At 43.0% G+C, this 17,516-nt stretch overlaps 1 protein-coding gene across 4 annotated transcripts in view; it reads left to right on the forward strand.

The window, feature by feature from the left end:
* LOC117272656 (protein phosphatase 3 catalytic subunit alpha) overlaps window positions 1-17,516 on the forward strand; it is a 78,222-nt gene that overhangs the window by 48,439 nt on the left and 12,267 nt on the right. For all 4 annotated transcript variants that reach the window (XM_033651655.2, XM_033651658.2, XM_033651657.2 and 1 more), the window contains exons 7-10: window positions 3,909-3,986; window positions 5,031-5,125; window positions 15,344-15,469; window positions 15,998-16,069. In XM_033651655.2, the coding sequence (XP_033507546.1) occupies window positions 3,909-3,986; window positions 5,031-5,125; window positions 15,344-15,469; window positions 15,998-16,069 (371 nt within the window). The remainder of the gene's footprint in view (window positions 1-3,908; window positions 3,987-5,030; window positions 5,126-15,343; window positions 15,470-15,997; window positions 16,070-17,516) is intronic.

The raw sequence follows: 17,516 nt of genomic DNA on the forward strand, positions 1-17,516 counted from the left end.
CGTGCTTGGAAATGAAATGAACTCCCAGCACTGCTGCTGTTGTGGATTTGAGAGGGCATTGTCTGATTGTCTTTACATCTCTATGCGTCATTACACTGCAGATCCACAACACTAATGTTATCAGTTTACTGCAGAGAGCTCCATCAGAGATGTTATGAAATGTTAGGTATGTGGCCTTTTCACCTCAAATGACTTGATTTGACTGTTTGTGTTGGACCAGTATCCTGGTCAGCCTTCTGCCATTTGGTCCAAATTCCTCCGCAGTCTTGTTTTCATCAGTGTCCCTCACTTCATCTGCCCAGGGTATGGTCGCTAATTGGCATCACACTGGCATTCAGGATTTATGAGACAGTCTAAACCAGACTGAGAGAGAGCCATTCCTCAACACCCCTCCCCAAAAAACCATCAGCCTCTTTGTTGCTTCTGTCTTGCAGCAACCAATAATTTCCCCCAGTGCCGTAGGCCCACTCGTAACTCTTTTACAAACGCAACTCAGGCATGAAATTGCACATGTTTGGAATATGGTCGCTTTCATTTTAGCCTCTGCTCAGCAGCATAGATGAATCAGCCTAAAGTGATTTTCCTTACATCTTTTTTTCATTGCTGTTAATCCAAAGCTATTGATATTTAACCAACTTTAAAAGCTTTAATTTTAACATGCAAAGTGCCACTTAGATTGCACGCGATGAAGTCATCTCTTGCACAACCCCTCATGTCGTCCAAGGAGCCCATCAACATCTGTGCCCTGTTGTCGGACAGATGGGAGACGCTCTAAACTCAAAATGCAAAACCGCGAAGGGAAAAAAAAAAAAAACTAGGCCAAAATGTATCTTGTCTACCGAATGCCTCCATATGGCACAGATCTACATCTGCTGCAGGAAATCAAGTGAGAAATAAAGCATTTATTCCTAATTTCTTCACCCCTCCCCCTACAAAAAAAAAACCTCATTGCATTTTTAATTCCCTCTCGGCAACTGCTGCGTCCTCTTCACATCCCTCCCAGCAGATGTTTGTTGTGATTGTCAGGAATGCATGTGTTCTCATGTCTACATGCACCAAGATTGTTAATGAACCTTTCCTGACTCCTTCAATTTCAGTCTCCCATTATGGGTTTTCACACAATTTAAATTTAGAATAATTTACCCCTGCACCAAGCATGGTATCAGATACCAAATTAAATTTACTTTTATAACATTACAAGCCTGCCCCAAAGGACTTTGCATGAAGGGATGCAATAAAGCTGCTGTAATAGTGAAGTCTGTCAATCAAACTTGGCCAAAACTCCACAACAGTTATGAAGAAATGTCAGCAGTGTATCGAGTCGATGATAAAGACAGATTTGTGTCTAAAAAGCAATTTAAAAACAGCCGATTTTGTTGTGCAGTGTTTGCTGAACAAAAAAAAAAAGAAAGAAATATCTCAGTACTTTTCCTGGGAGGTCGGAAGCTGCAATGTATAGTTGGTTTTGATTGCTGCATGTGGGTGTTGTTCATTGCTGTGCTGTGATTTTTGCAGGGGCGTTGAGCTAGGATTACAGAACTTAATACAAAATCATTACTTTTTTTTTTTTTTTTTTTGAACAAACACAATATACTTCTTCATTGAACCACATAGGTGTGTGTTTCTTTTTAACTGGGTAGAGTTACAACCGATGGAAGTGATCAAATGTTTGCCATTATACATTGAAATGGAGACTCCCAAAATGTCATGCCTACACTCTCAGAAATAAAGGAGCTAACTAGAACCATATAGGGTACTTCAGCTTGTCCTCATAGGGGAACCATATTTGCCTCGGGCTTCATGAGGGGAAGGGCTGCGGCTGATGTGGTCCAGCACAACCAACAACACTTACGAGCCACAGTGACGTTTTCAGGGGATGGAGATTTCATGAACTTCTACTACAGCCTTTACTTCTTAAGTGGTGCAGTAGGGTTAGGAATTGAAACTTAGTTCCAAATTACAGCTGTATACTAAATGCCAAGTAGTGGGTACCCACAACAAACAAAAACAGTGGGTTCTTCATGGAGACCTTAGACTTACAAGAGCCTCTTTCACACTGCCTCTTCAAGGCAGGAATTTCACGCCATTATGTTGCCGCACTATTTTGTGTAAAAGGAGAAAATGCAGACTGGTGGGACTGAGTTGTCTCACCTTAAAGCCAGCATTGGAGCTAGTGACAACACTGGGACAGCCGGCAGGACACGGGTGTGGCGTCTTTACGATGCGTTATGTGTGCGACCCATTGCAGGAGCTTTAGGTCCCATTTATTTCAACTGAAAATGGTAAACTTTAGTTGCGTTTTGGCCGATTGTTTACACGACAGTGACGTTTTGGGTGTGCAATTTTTTGTTATCAAGATGTTGTCGTCTAAACGCGGAACTTTTTTCAAAACGAAAATGAGAAACGATTCTGTTTTCAGTGGATCGTTTTCGTGTAAACATAAAGCAGCTGTTAGCAGTAAGCAGCTACCTCAAAGAAGAACAGCAGCCAAAAATGTCTGCAAATTGGGAAATCAATGAGGTCCAGGATGAGATCAGCCACTAGAAGGGACAGTAAATGATTGTTATCCCCACGTTAATACTACTGTTACTGTTAATAGAGCGCTTTCTATGAGTGTGTTATATCTCACACTAGAGGCCAATCTTGTCATGCCTGTCATGCCTTTTTTGCTTCTGTGATGCCAGCATGCTGTCTGAAATCACACACTGGAGTGGCAGCTGTTGTTTGGTTCTGTGTAAAAATGCAAATATAGAATAAAGACAGGACTTCTTAGCGGCCCTTTAGCGCAATTTTGTGTAAAAAGGACTAAAGAATCCTTGAGGCTTCTTCACAAGAAAATGGTTCTAGGTAAAACTTCAACCACTCAGAAAGAACCCTTTTATTTTCAAGAGTGTATTAATGGAGGAGCTGTTAAGTGACTTTTATGTTAATCAGCCAAAAATTCCAGAGATGAAACCACAAAAACAAGTTGAGTTTACCCCCTGTTATTGTTGAAAAAAATCCTCCCACATTCACTAAGTGTTTCAGATGTAATGCAAAGGTGCCAGTCATTCATCGTGAGCTGTCACTCACTTTGTTCATTACACAGCATCCCACGATTCACAAATCCTGGCGTCCACTGGGGTTTTTAATCATGTTTGTTAGAAGAAACGCTCAAAAGTGTTGCGTTGATGCTGTTTAATAACATCTTGTTTAACAGATCAAGAGATTTTAGTTAAGAAATGCTGCTTGCCAGCGACTCGTCTTCTGCCTCTCTCATTGTGAGCAAAGGAAATTTCCAGTGGAAGCTGGTGCTGGAGACTGAAAGGTTGTAGCATGGAAAACTCCAAAACCATACGGCAGTTTTGATAGTTGGCAGTAAGGTTTTTGGTCTCTCTGCACACAGACTGAATACATCAACTTGAGCATAAAACATGCTTTAACACTCCCCAGCGATCGCCTTTTTTTCTTGAAGAGACAGTCTGTTATGAATCACGTGTCATACTTGACATTTTTTTGAGTTTCATTCTGAAATAAAAATCCACCATTTGAGAAGGATCACACCCTCTCCCTTTACAGTATGAAAGCTTGTTTAAAAGTAAAGGCTTATTTTATGTTATTATTTAGATTATGAGTCATCAAACTGTTGCTGGCAAAAGTGTTTTAGATATTAAAGGGCAAAGTTAAGAATTGATATGAAAGCCTTCACTTACAGCCAACCTTTCAAGGCAATATACCTCTTTCTAAGCCACAGTTGGTTTGAGAACAAATTTAGCTTGAGCCCAGTGTTGTGTATCCACTGTTTGTCTGAGCACAATCAATAATACCCATGACTTATTTAGTTATTTCTATTGATCGTTCTTCTTGATCTTACTGGGATTTTTCTTGATGTATGACTAAACCAAATGTTTGTCTCCTTTATTCAACAGCTACCCTGCAGTCTGTGACTTTCTACAACACAATAACTTATTATCTATCATCCGGGCCCATGAAGCGCAGGATGCTGGGTGAGTGTTGTGGCATTTGGTCTTCTCCCATCACACTGTCACACAGCAGAGTGAGTCAGACCAGGGTATTAAATGAAAAGCTTCCCCAGTGCTCCAGGGGGTTTTCGCAAGCCTATCTGGCGAGCCGGTTCTGTGCCGTCTGAACTTTGAGAGAAGTAGCGTTAATCCGAGAAATGAAAATGAATCCAGCATGAGGAGTTTGTCGGCCAGATGTGATGTGACAAGTATGATTCACGCAGACCTCGTCAAGAACTGTGGCTTAAAAAGTTTGATTGTGAAGTTTTGTCATTATGTATTGTTTGCTTCACATTCAGACACGTACAGTGCAGAGCTTTATGACCAGCCAGCGCGTCTATTATTCATCGCTTCACCCTGGCTTTCTAACAAAGGCAGTGGAAAGCCTCTTTGAAAAGTTAGGTTCTTAAAAGGGGCAGGTGGGTGGATGTGTTGAGCTGATTTCCCTCTCAGCGAGGTGAAGGCGGTGGGATGCACAGCACACAGTTGTTTACCACTGCACTCCCACAGCATGGTCACATGGGGCACCTCACCACGTCTCAGGTGGCCCTAGGCCGCCTTAGACCACACATGTAATAGTGTTATTGAGTTCCATCCATGTTTTCTTTACACCTTTTGCTAAATCTCTGTAAATAGTATCTGCAAGGTGTGGTGCAGCAAATAAATCATCTGAGTTAGCGCTTTGTTTACCTAAAGCTCACTTCCATTCCAAGTATCCAAACCACCAAACACGGCACAGACACTCGCTTGGAGATCAGAGTAGGTGGGTTTGAATGCTGAGTTGGTTCAGTGTGATGACTACTTAAGGGCATGTTTAACCTGTAACACAGGGATTTAGTCTCCTGGGGCGATGCCGAGTTGCCCCCCTTGCTGATGCATCAGCTTCTAAGACAAACACACAACCACAGTGAAAACAAGAGGCCATAAAAACTGTCGCTGCTAATCACATCCCAAGGGCCGAACACCAATGATTAATCCACGAGTAAAATGTTGTAGTGTTTACTGATGCTTCCCTCTCCTTTTTACCAGATATCGCATGTACAGAAAGAGTCAGACCACTGGCTTTCCATCCCTTATCACCATCTTCTCTGCACCCAACTACCTAGATGTCTACAACAACAAAGGTAAGGAGAAGGAGATCGATCTTTAGCGGCTCATTACACAAACACCACAGTGTCGTATTCATGAGTTGCCTCAGGGTGACACATCACATTTACACACGGATGCTTCTGGGTTGGAGAATCACTGTTGGTCTCAGAGTTGTGCATTTTAGTGTCAGCTGTGGAGCATTTCTAAATACTCTTTTCATGCCATTATGACATCATAGCTGGAAATATTTGATAGCATTATGAATGGCTTTGTTCCATTTAAGAGTTTCAGCATGTTCATTGCACATGCCGACTGACATCGCTATCAAGGACACTTCAGTGGAATGGAGCCTTTATTAATGTTATCAGTAACATATGCTGCTCCTGCACTAACAAGTGGAAGTATTTGTTGCAAAACAAAAAAAGCCCACCCGTTATAGCTCTGGTTTAGTCCGCTTACTCCTGAGAAAAATGTCTCTGGGTCTCTGTTTTGCTATCTTTTGTCTCTTACTTGGGTTCTTCACCATTTAGCACTGGGCACACTGCAAACAAATTGGTTGCTGGAGTTTTGAGAGTTTGAGGACCAAAAAAAAATAAGCTGAAAGTGACTTAAAGCGGCACAGAGCTGCAGACTGGACTGTTGATTCTCAGTGGGATTGGTAGTGCTAACAACCTCTTTACATTACAGGAGACCTTTGTTTTAGTGTTGGTGTGAAAAATATTGCTTAATGGAGCTTTAGAACATTTGCTAACACTAACACATTTACAGTGATGTTGATAACTGTACATTGCCCCCTATAGAAAATAAATAAATGCATTTTTTATTGCTATCCTTTAAGAAAAGTTGATATCAATGCTTCACATTTATCTTTGAGTATAATTTATATTTAATTTGATATGGTATTAAAAAGGTCTTCAGGAGTCCCACAGTGTTTGCAGTTGTTGGACAACCATTTTCCCCTACATCCATTGTGCACAACATTTTGATTACAATGTTGGACTTGGCCAATGACAAAAAATCTCTGCAACAGGGATTTTGGTCAGGTCAATTCAGGGACGAAGCTGGCGAGAAATGAAATGGCCTGGTGCCGGTTGACTTGGCACCTGGTGGCACCCTACACTGCGCTACGGTGCCCACGCAGCAAGATAGGCTTGCCTTTGTGCTGTGAGTCAGCACTTTTTCCCCGGAGAACAGACAGTATCTGCCTTGGCTGTGGGGGCATGTTTGGATGGGGGTGGCGGTGGGCAAACCACAGGGAATGGAAATGGGAAGGGAAGAGTGATGGTGCTGGTGCACGCTGTTTTTTTGCTGTGTCTCTCATGATGGAAGGCCATAACAGAGCTCCATGCTGCAGTGCTGCTGGTGAGAGTGTGATTCACAAGGGAGCGAGGGCTGTCCTTTTTTTGTTTTCTTTTGGCCCATTTGCAGGTGTGTTTCTCTGATCTGAGATTTGGTTGCATTTGTTTACTCTTTCCCCCACAAGCTACCTCCGTGCCTCCTTCCCTGCATAATAAGGATAGTGAAGTGGCAGTTTGCCTGTCTGGATCGTTGTTTATTATTAGGACCCCATTTGTTCCATGCCAACTAATCTTCCTAGGGCTCACAGTCAACACAACACAATACAAACAAACAAACAAAGTGATGTCAAGCGCATGTTGTTTTTAGTTTTGGCAGCCAATTGCCTGGCAAATCACTTGCACCTCTCGAGCTCAACGTGGAACAGTCAAAAGTATCTAAAATGATTTGGTCTGTGCCCTGTTCGTAGCTGCAACTGGCTGACCTTCAGTTGATAAAATGCCTCCCAGAGTAAGAGCGGTTATCAGAAAGAAAAAAAGATTACTCTGTTTGTTTTTAGAGCTGCCGTCATTTAGGCACACAGATACATCTTACCTGGCAGGACTGCATGTTCCTCATTTCTCTCATCAGTCACTGTCTGCTTGAAAATGGTACACGCTTTTCTCTTCAGCTAAATCTTTCATAAAGTGGCAAGATCTTTGGCTTAAAAGGGAAATATAAGAGCAGGGGAAAAGAGCAACTCCCAAGCAAATAAACATCCCTCAAGCTAAAGGTTCTTGCCAGAGATTTTATGTTAAAGCTCTTAAAACTTCAACAAGTTGTGGTCATGTAATTACTTGGTTCCCAATTCACTTTATCAATCATCTGCTTGATATATTTTCCCCCCGCAGCTCCATAGCACAGGCACAGCTAACCAATTCAGCCCTATCAGTCCTGTTGATGCTCTTCTAATCAGTCATGTGGGTGGGGTTCACCGGTAGAACCAAAGCCTCTGTAATGAATCGGTCTGCGCATAGCTTGCCGGAGCTGGGAGCCCACTGAACATGTCCCGTGATTGATGGCCAATCGAGTGGGCACATAAATCTTGAAGGGGAGGGAGGAGGCATCAGCAGGTCCCATCAATATAGTGTTGGGAGTTGGCCAGATTAACCAATGAGACCTCTTTGTGTGGGGAGGGGGAAAGTAGTGAGAAGAGCCCCTCCCGTTAGAGAGGAGGAGGCGGAGGATATCTATGAGGCACCACTAATGGGGAGAGGAAAAACTCCTCTACTAGAAGTAAATGGAACTCAAAGCTGAGTCAGAATAATCAACACATGCATGATGCTTAGGATTCTATAAAGATAAAATCCAGCTTCAGGGTCACCAGCCATCCCCCTTTTTTTCTTTTAAGTCAAACTGTTGGCTTTGCAGTAAGTGTCAGGCGCTGACCAGCCGTCCATCGCAGCTCTGACCCCTGGACGCTGCACCCCTCAAGCTGGCAGGGGAGCTGTGTTAAATGAAAACACAGCGGCAGTGATTTAGCAATTTTCACTGGTTGAGCTTTTGAGTCCTGAAGTGACTGCAGTGGAGAGAAAGAGGCGGAGAGGAGGGGGGTGTAGTTGGCAGTTGCACACTTTGGAGATTGCTTGCGGTTTTGTATTAATGGAATGTTTTCTGCTGCATCATTATTGACTGGTCCCGAAAGCCAACAACTGAATCCTAATGGTTATGGTGCTTGGATGGAATAAAAAACTAAATGACAATGTTGTTGCCAGCGCCGCTGACGCTAATTTTTTTTATTTCAGCCTCGACACAGTGAAGGATTGGTTGGGTTAAATCCATCTCACACCTGTTAAAGCTTACATAACCAAATAAATGTCTTGTTCCACTCTTGTGTTATTGTTTGATGATGAGGTGGAAACAGGAACGGACTGATGGAGTGGAAAAAACTTAAATGCATTTTTCTAAAAGAAAGAGGAATGCACTGTTGCCGAGAGAAGGGGTCACTGTGGTTCACTCGCAGGTCAAACTGGACAGGGTTTTCGCTTTTTACACTGTTTCCTGCCGGCGGTTAGGTGCTGATGGGTAGGTAGCAGAGATGGGGGATTTGAAGAGAAAGGAAATGGAGTGGCATGATTGGCTCCTGGCCCTGCCACTGGAATAAATAGCAGGATGGAAGCTAGGGCAGCGATGACGCCAGCGCAGCAGGGAATTCATTTTTCCCCCCTCGTCACGAGTGCCAGTGAGAAGAGTATCCCTGGCTGCAGATGCCCACCCATCTGTTATCACTCTGGTCGTTACCGGGCTTCCCTTCAGTTTCCTGTAAACATGGTTCAGTTACAAAACTTTTCATGCCGCATCAAACAAGAAAAATTAACAGCGTAATGTCATGCAGAACAGGCACCTCTTGTTCAGACCAACTGGGATCTCAACCTCATTACAGTTTATTAAATGCCCGGTTACAGGTCACTGAGAGTGCGCAAGTGTTGGGTATTGTTGAGGTTTTATTAATTCTGATTTGACTTGTGCTTATTGATTAGAATCATTGCTCCCATTCCCATCATAAAACTCCCCAACATACTTTACAGGGTTCAACATTAATGTTTTTCTTCACATGCCCCGTTTGGCAAGTGGGTCAGAAACATACATGCCCAAAGTCCAGTTTTACTTGCCGATACACCAAGGGTGCTTTCACACCTGCCCTGTTTGGTTCGGCTCGGCTCAGTGGAACTCAAGTTTGTTTGCTCCCTAAGCGCAATTCCTTTGGGCAGGTGTGAACACAGCAATCGCACTCGGATGGGCACCAAAACAACCAAGACCTTCTTGAAGAGGTGATCTCTTTCTCTCGCAGGCATCATTATTATTATTATCTGGTCCGCTTATAAATGCTGCCATGAGATCTCAAACTAACTCTAGGCAATTATGCAACTTTGTAACAAAATTAGTCCCCGATTTGGACCAAAGCAAGCGAACTCTTGGTCTGAAAGCGCCCTTATTGTTTTATTTATTAGCTGTCATCCCATAACAAAAAAGACACCAAGGTAAAGGTAGGTATTTAACGAAGTTAAATATCATGTTAACTTGACATGCCTTTGACAAAGACCCACATTTTACCCACTTCTCAAACTTGTGGCTAACTGTGCAATACATACTGTAGTTGGAGTTTGACCCACATCCTCTAATGCCACCCAACTGAACTCTTTTCCAGTATAATTGAAATGCTCGCTTGCGCTTAACTTTGTTTTTACCTGCCGCCATTTTGTTGCCTGATCAGTATTGCAAATGTGCAACTCTGAATAGAGATCAGAAGGACGTAAGATGGCTAGCTTCCTTTGTTGTGTCCATCATCAGCTCCAGAAAAAAAACAATGTGCTTTTTTGTTTTTTTACCACTTGCCCCATCAGGCAAGTGAGTTGCCAGATTTACAAGCCCGACGTGGCATTTTACTTGAGCCCTGCTTTATTTTGAGCGATATCCATGACAACTGAGCAAATTCTGTCCACTGAAGAAGACTATGAGATGCAGTTGAAAGCTCCAGAAAAAGCTATTATTTGAACCTTGAGCTCAGTCCATAGGGACTTGGGTTGGGAACCGGAGGGTCGCCTGTTCAAGTCCCCATTCGGACCAAATATTGAGCGTGGACTGGTGGCTGGAGAGGTGCCAGTTCACCTCCTGGGCACTGCCGAGTTGCTCTTGAGCAAGGCACCAAACCCCCCAACCGCTTGGGGCACCTGACCAAGGCAGCCCCTTCACTCTGACATCTCTCCACTTAGTGCATGTATAGCTCTTGTTTGTGCATGTGTGTGACTTTCGGACCTGTGTGTTAATGACAAAAGAGTGAAAAAATTGAATTTCCCCTCAGGGGGATTAATAAAGTATATTAAAAAATAATAATAATAATAAAAAGTCATCAGAATTTTTAAATAAAAAACAACCCTCAAGATATCAGTCAAAAGCAAAAGCTTCCTTTGTCCAGACCGTGAGATGTAATTGAAAGCTCCAGCAGAAGTTAATAATTGAGTCAACATGTTTTACTTTCAAACCAAAATAATCTGAAATTCAAAACCACCTGTTGTCAGCTGTTCATTTGTCATACATGATAAGGTTTTTGTCCCAGCCCTATCTTTGTGTGAACATGGGAGCTGCAATTTTCTCTGCTGCTGCAAATGGTCTCATTGATTTATTAACTGAAAATGAATTAGAAACCATTCATGCATTGTCCAGCTGTACGCGGACTACATTCAGCCCCTACCATCCACATGTCTGACATCAAATGGAAGTAGAGCACTGAGCGTAATGGACCAAGAAGGTCTAAACGGTTGGCCTGGAATACTAATCCAGTGGAACTTGATACAAGAGGCCTTGGAGACAGATCTGCAGTCAGCATTAAGCGTCAGGGCAGGACGGTGGGAATCTCCCCCTCATCTTAAAGCAGATTTAACAGTCCTCGTTACCGGGGAAACCAACTCAAGGCACTCCCTCATGAATAATTAATGAGCGGGCGTCGCCTTGCAATATATGTGTTACCGTGACAGCAGGCTTGGCCTCAGCTACCCTGCCAACCACCATCAGAGCAGCAGAGACATCTAGTGGCTGTCATGCAGTGTTAAACACAGAACTCACAGCTGGTCGCCTCGCCACAAAGGCAGTGCCATCCTGCTGGAAAAGAAATAACTTTGCATATAATTGTGCATTTGTAGGAAAGCCTGTTCTGATAATAGGGAAGCAGCAAAGTGCTGCTCCCGTCACCCTCATCTGCATGTTTAATGCATTATCTAGGGAAAAAAAAGAAAATGGGCCTTGACCTGCTTGCACCCAGAGCTTGACGAGTGTGTTTGTTTGGTACGGGGGAGGTTGTCGGGTGTGTCTGTTCCTTTAAAGGGAATCCGATTTGAAGGAGGAACGGCAGGGGAGCTGACCTTCTCCCCCGCTCTGCCTTTTTCCCTCTGGGCTTCCATGGCTGCATTCAATCAAGTGCCTCGACCATGTTTATGCAGTATGTGATGTTTATGCAATGCCTGCCCACGCGTGCGACTGCTTTCATGCACGCCAACGCACACGCATAAACACCCACAGCCCCGTCTGAGTGGAGTGTGTTGGATTAATGCAATACTTTTCTTATTGGAGAGTGTTTTGTTGATATTGATAATAACAGTATAATAATTATACAGTTTGTGGATGTTCCCCTGCAGGAGAGTCTTCTGTTTGTGTTGGAGTGTGTGTGTGTGTGTGTGTGTGTGTGTGTGTGTGTGTGTGTGTGTGTTCATTTGTGCAGCCTGGGATAAAGAGGTGACAGCGGTGGAATGTAATGCTTTGCAATACTTAAGGGACCACTTTGATTGCATAGTTACTGCACTATATGCATTACCATGCCTCATTGATCTCACACACACACACACACACACACACACACACACTCACACACACACTGAGGCAAACCCCAGCCTAGCAGGATGTCTTCTGACCCCATTTGTGTTGCAACTGAGGTTATAGCTGCTTGGGATGCCAGGTTTGATGACTTGCTATTCCCGACCGGACAGGGACCGAGGCAGGAAAGTCCCCCATGGTGATCCAGCCACGGTGTCCGCTTTCCTCAGATCTGGGCCACCAGACTGGCCTTGTGTATGCAAGAGGCTGTGGGCCTCTATATACAGCACGGATATATTTATGTTGGGTGGCTCTCATGTTTTCCTCAGCACCCAAGTTCACACCGTGCCTTAATCATGGGTGAGGTCACAAGGGCCAGGGCATGCTGTGGTCAGTGTTTGGGAGTTGGTTTCTATGTCAGCATGGCACAGAGATCATGTGATTATGATAAGGCATTCTGTAAAATAAACTCATATACTGAATAGGGGAATAGGGCAAAAACAGAAAACTTTACACAAATCCTGTCTTGTGTTTTTTGGCTTTAATAAATAACACAAGACACAGCTTATTTGTTCTGCTGTTTTTATTCTGCTGCACTTTCCACCCCCTTGTGAACACCGACTGAACCACACCCGCTGGAGTCTCAACTCTTACATGATTAATATAACAGCCTGAATAATTTAAAGCCACTGTGTGTAGATTTATTTATGGTTGTAACATATTTTTAATTCTCCTGATGGGATTCATTTTAGTTTCTTACTAAAATTAAAACAAAATACATGTTTTAAAGGAATAGGCCAACATTTCAGAAGATCCACTGACTTGATATTTTCATCTAACTCTCAGCAAGAAAGCAAGTGCATTTGCAAACTTTTGAACTATTGAACTTTCTCCTGAAGGTAAACTCATTAGCCCTTTTTACACAGAGAGATTGCGCAGTAGGGCCACACCAAAGTCTCTTCATGACACTGCCTTTGCTTTTTTTATACAGACCCAAACAGGGCAGGCATAATGCCGCCTGATTTTATATAGCATGTTGCTGTTCCAGAAGTAAAAGAGGCGTGATGGGCATGATGTTCAACACAACAGCATCGACCTCTAGCATGACATGACTAGAGGTCCTGAACCTAATTGTCATCCTAATTTGTGGCCATTTTCGGCTGCTTATTTGAGTTAGCTGCTAACTGTTCTAGCCACTTTCTAAATCGCCCAGCAGGGGGTCGGACACATAACATGTCAGAATGTCACACCCTTCCAGCCTTTGGTCCCGTCCTGCTGCCCCCTTTACACACATAGCAAAGACTTCAGCCGATGGCCAACTGTACGTTCTTCGGCTTCATGAAAGGAAATAACTCTTCACACAAGCAGATGGCGGTCGTCTGTAACCCCCATTCAAAAAGGGGAACTGGAAGACTGACTTGATGCTAGTTAGCCAGTTAGCACATTTATTTACCATGCACCAGTGAACAATAACACAAACCATAACAAACCGTTTCTGCTAAAGAGCTCAATGGCTAAAGAAAACTAATCTTACTTTATGTAACAAAGTTGTTTTGGTCTTACTCCCTCTTGACTTCAGCTGTTTGTTTACTTTCCTCACTTCCGTTTCTTTTCTCCTGCATTAAGCTGAACTGCACAGTGATTTTATTCACCGACGGGCTCTGCAGTCACCACTACAACATGCTGAATTGGCAGAAAAAAGCCAACTAGAGCTGACAAGAGCCAGCAGTGCAGGGCACACCAATGCCAACCGACAACCCTCCATTGGCTTGGGCTGTCAGGGCCTTTTAAAGGCGAGACAAGTATGATATTCCTACCTTGAACAGGCAGTGTAAAAGGGGCTATATAAATTCTTGAAATGACGCAACACATATATTTTAGCATTTGAAGCAGCATTAGAAGGAACAAGTTGATGATGGCAGAAGCAGGTCAGTAGGAGTACATGGTTGCATCTCCCTGTCTCTGGCTACTCCCTCCCTCCCAAGGAATTAATGGTTTTCTGTTAACTAATGAAAAGTGCTCCGCCTATAGAGCCCAAATGCTGAGCCATGTGTTTCTGTGATGTTACTCTTTATCCAATCCTGTGAATGACAGACATGCTGCAGCAACTGTGAGCGGTAATCAATATGCAGAGGAAATGTTCCAGAGCTGGAAAAACGGGAATTGATTCCCCCCCCCCCAAACCGTGGTTACCTGCATTTTGATTCTTGTGCAGATTTAGCTCCTCAGTTTACACAGTTTATTCTACATATATATTAGTCCTTCTGTCAGAGTGAGAGATTGACAAATGCTGCTGTTACATAACCTTAAAACGTCTCTGTGTAGGAAGTTTTATACCGGATCCTTTTATTCACTGTCATCACCCAGAGGCTGACTGACAGCGTCTGACAAAATCTTGAGTGACATCCAGGCTTTAGTTCAGTCTTGGTGTTGATGACAGTGTTTTGGCCACTTTTCTTGATTGTTTTTTCAGCCAAACAGAGCTCTGTACTGTAGCAAGTGGTGATTTTGTTTAGTCACAGGTCTGCGCAGTACCTGCAGCTCATCAATCATTAACTAGGAAAGGTAAACAACAAAAACAGCCAAGGACTTTTCACATTTAAGTGTTTATTAATGTGACATTGCTCCATTTAAATGGGAAGTAAACGTATTTTTTGTGTTAATTTATCAAGTAAATGTCGATTTCAGAAGTCTGTCTGCCACCAGGTACGCTTTGCAGGGAAAATGAAGGTTCAATTTTGTGCATCACCATTTGCGAACAAAATGAGAAAGAGGATAGCGTTTTTGTTTTCGAAGTAGTTATCGGCAGCTATCCCCAGTTACCAAAGAGTATCAATGGAAGTTCTTTGCAGTTACTATCCCCAGTAGCAAAAATGGTGGACGTGGAACAACTGAAGTAACTGTGGAAACTAGTTCCTAGCCTCTACAGAAAACAGAAAGCGATCCAGTTACCTTTGTGACAGTAGCGCCAACAATAATAAGAAATGTCTCTGCCCCTCGGGGACTGACTTAACTAGACACATAAAGACACAAATTGCCAGTTTGTTTAAAAAGTATTTACAAGTGAAGCATATCTTGGTCGTCTATTTTCGTGCTCAAACTTTTATTTCCAAAACAATCCGTCTAACCATTGTTTTGATATTTCCATTTAATCTGCATCCTGTTAGCTCTTCAGACGGTGATGTTTTCCAACAACCATGCGTGTTTCTTGGTACTTTAGGCTGAGTACTTTTGTGGGTGACTCTCTCCGGGCTAATAGCATGTTGGGCTAAGAGAGGGATACGTACCTTGGTATGTGAAGTTGCTGAGACCACACAGTGTTTCTAAGTGGTGGTTGGGAACAGGATGGAAGCTGGTAATGGACCTGGACCTCATTCAGATGCTTTCTCTTGGTCTGTTGAAGTATGGATTCAAGTATCGATTTCAGACTGCTGTGTACGATCTGAGACTAGAGTTGTCAGTTGCAACATGTATTATATACACAAATGTTACAATAATCAGAATCAATCTGTACATTGAAGGTTTTGTGAATATTATTCATCTTGTTTGTACCTCACACATTTTGACATACTTTAACAACCACCTTCCTCTTCTTCTCTTCCCTTCCCCAGCGGCAGTGCTGAAGTACGAGAACAATGTGATGAACATCCGACAGTTCAACTGCTCGCCTCACCCTTACTGGCTGCCCAACTTCATGGACGTCTTCACCTGGTCCCTGCCCTTTGTCGGGGAGAAGGGTGAGTGCGCACACACATACAAGCTCAGTATGCTTTCAATGTAATATACATCAAATGAGAACATCGACTACACGCAGTAAGACATACTGGTTATAAAAAGTCTGTAAATAAGCAGTAAGTACAAGATGAAACCTTGCAAAACATGAGCAGAGGTTTGCGTTCTCTCTCTGCTTTGAGGATTGTTCCAGGCGTTTGGTTTTTAGGTCCCCCCCACTGTCATATCTGTGACAATGAATCACACAGAACTATGACTGATGCACTCACTCCGTGAAGCCTATTTTGGGTGTGACCTTTCCGCGCAGGGCCACTCCTAGCAATGTTGCAAGGTCACTCATGGACACTCCTCACTGGGTGTGTGCAGAGGGGTCACTTGGGTGAATCTGTGTCCGTCTAACTAGCGCCACATGACTTGGTGTGGCTGGACTTCTTCCCCAGACACATGCACAGATGTGAAGATTACTCATGAGGTGGCGATTTAATAAATGAGTGTCATGTTGTAAAATCTGTGTTTTTCTGATTTCTTTACAGTAACTGAGATGCTAGTGAACGTATTGAGCATCTGCTCCAATGATGAGCTGACGACTGACGAGGAGCTTGACGGTAAGCATGGCAGGCAGACTGCAACAGTTCTCACTGCAGTTTGCTTTTGCTCCACTAGAGGGAGTCCTCTGCTAATAGGAGCACCAGACACTCATTCGAAGTCTCATACACACACATTTCTTGGGTTTTTGCACATAGCATGGCTGCTTTGCTCTAGTTGCAGACTATTCAGTTTAAATATATTACATTTTTTAAACCTTCTTTAACAAAAAGGGACAATCCAGAAATGATTTGACTCATGACACAGTCGAATCAATAAACCTTTGTTGTATCGCTCTCAGCAGCTTGGAAATATTTCATTTCAACGCCTATTGTATCAGCAAATCCTCAGAAAGTCTGACAAGAAAAAAGTCAAGGCCTTGAATGTGTTTAAATGCCATAAATGCAGTTGTTGGTGTTTTGTTGCACTAACTCGATCACTCTCCTCCTCCTGGGTTCACACATCACAGTTAGTCATGCAGTAATCATGCTTTTATCATCATAGACTAGTGGCAAGTGCGAGTCATCTGTTTGATCCCGGGTCAGAGCCTATCTACAATGAGATGACCAGTTTCTCTTCACCCGCCACACCCTTTACTGCCAAACAGGAAATTATCTCACCAGTCCTTCCCGCTCCTTCTCTCTCCCTTTTTTTCTCTCTCTGTCTCTGTGTTTACTAATGCACACAGTTTGATTGTGTAAATAGCACCCAGGGGTGGGGTGTCAGGATGTGGACAGATTTCAGCTTTATTTTAAACTTTTTAAAACATGTAAATGCTACATTTGATAAAAGTTAAGCTCATGTGATTGGGGGATTAATAATCGGGGAATATAAGTAAGTAATTAAGGCAGTAAAATTTATTTATATCACTTACCACCCAGCAGAAGTGTGTGGTGGTGTATTTTTCTGCGCTTTTCTCTCCCCTCTGGCTGTATTTTCTGATTTCCCTCTTATTTTCTGTGCTGTGGACATTATGGGCTGCACCCCCACAGCGCTCAGATGAGGTCGGGGCTTTGTAAAAAATAAATAGCGACCAGTTGCCAGACTGTAAGCAGCAGGCATCCGAGACAAAACACCAGAAAAACACAAATATAGTGAGGCAAAGCGCCAAACGAGAGCGAATCTGGGGTTGGCTTATACTTTGACTTTTTCTGGCGAGCATGTGTACAAACAACAACAGATAATCCTGGGTAGTAAACCTTTAAATTCTAATTTTGAATACATAATTCAGGTTTTTAAATCTAAAGTCAAAGTATTTTTATTTGTACTTTGGCACAGCTCACACACAACACAGTCCCTTGAATAATTAACCATCCTTTAACATCTCATCATTTCCTGCCATCTCATCCACTCAGTGCTTTTAGTCAATTCACTTTATATTCTTTGCCCTCATTTTCACTTTACTGTTTCTTCTTAATCTCATTTATTTTTCTGTTTTGCAGCCATTTGCACTCATTTATTTTGTTT

This window comes from Epinephelus lanceolatus, chromosome 22 (assembly GCF_041903045.1).
Source record: "Epinephelus lanceolatus isolate andai-2023 chromosome 22, ASM4190304v1, whole genome shotgun sequence".
In the NCBI taxonomy this organism is placed as follows: domain Eukaryota; kingdom Metazoa; phylum Chordata; class Actinopteri; order Perciformes; family Serranidae; genus Epinephelus; species Epinephelus lanceolatus.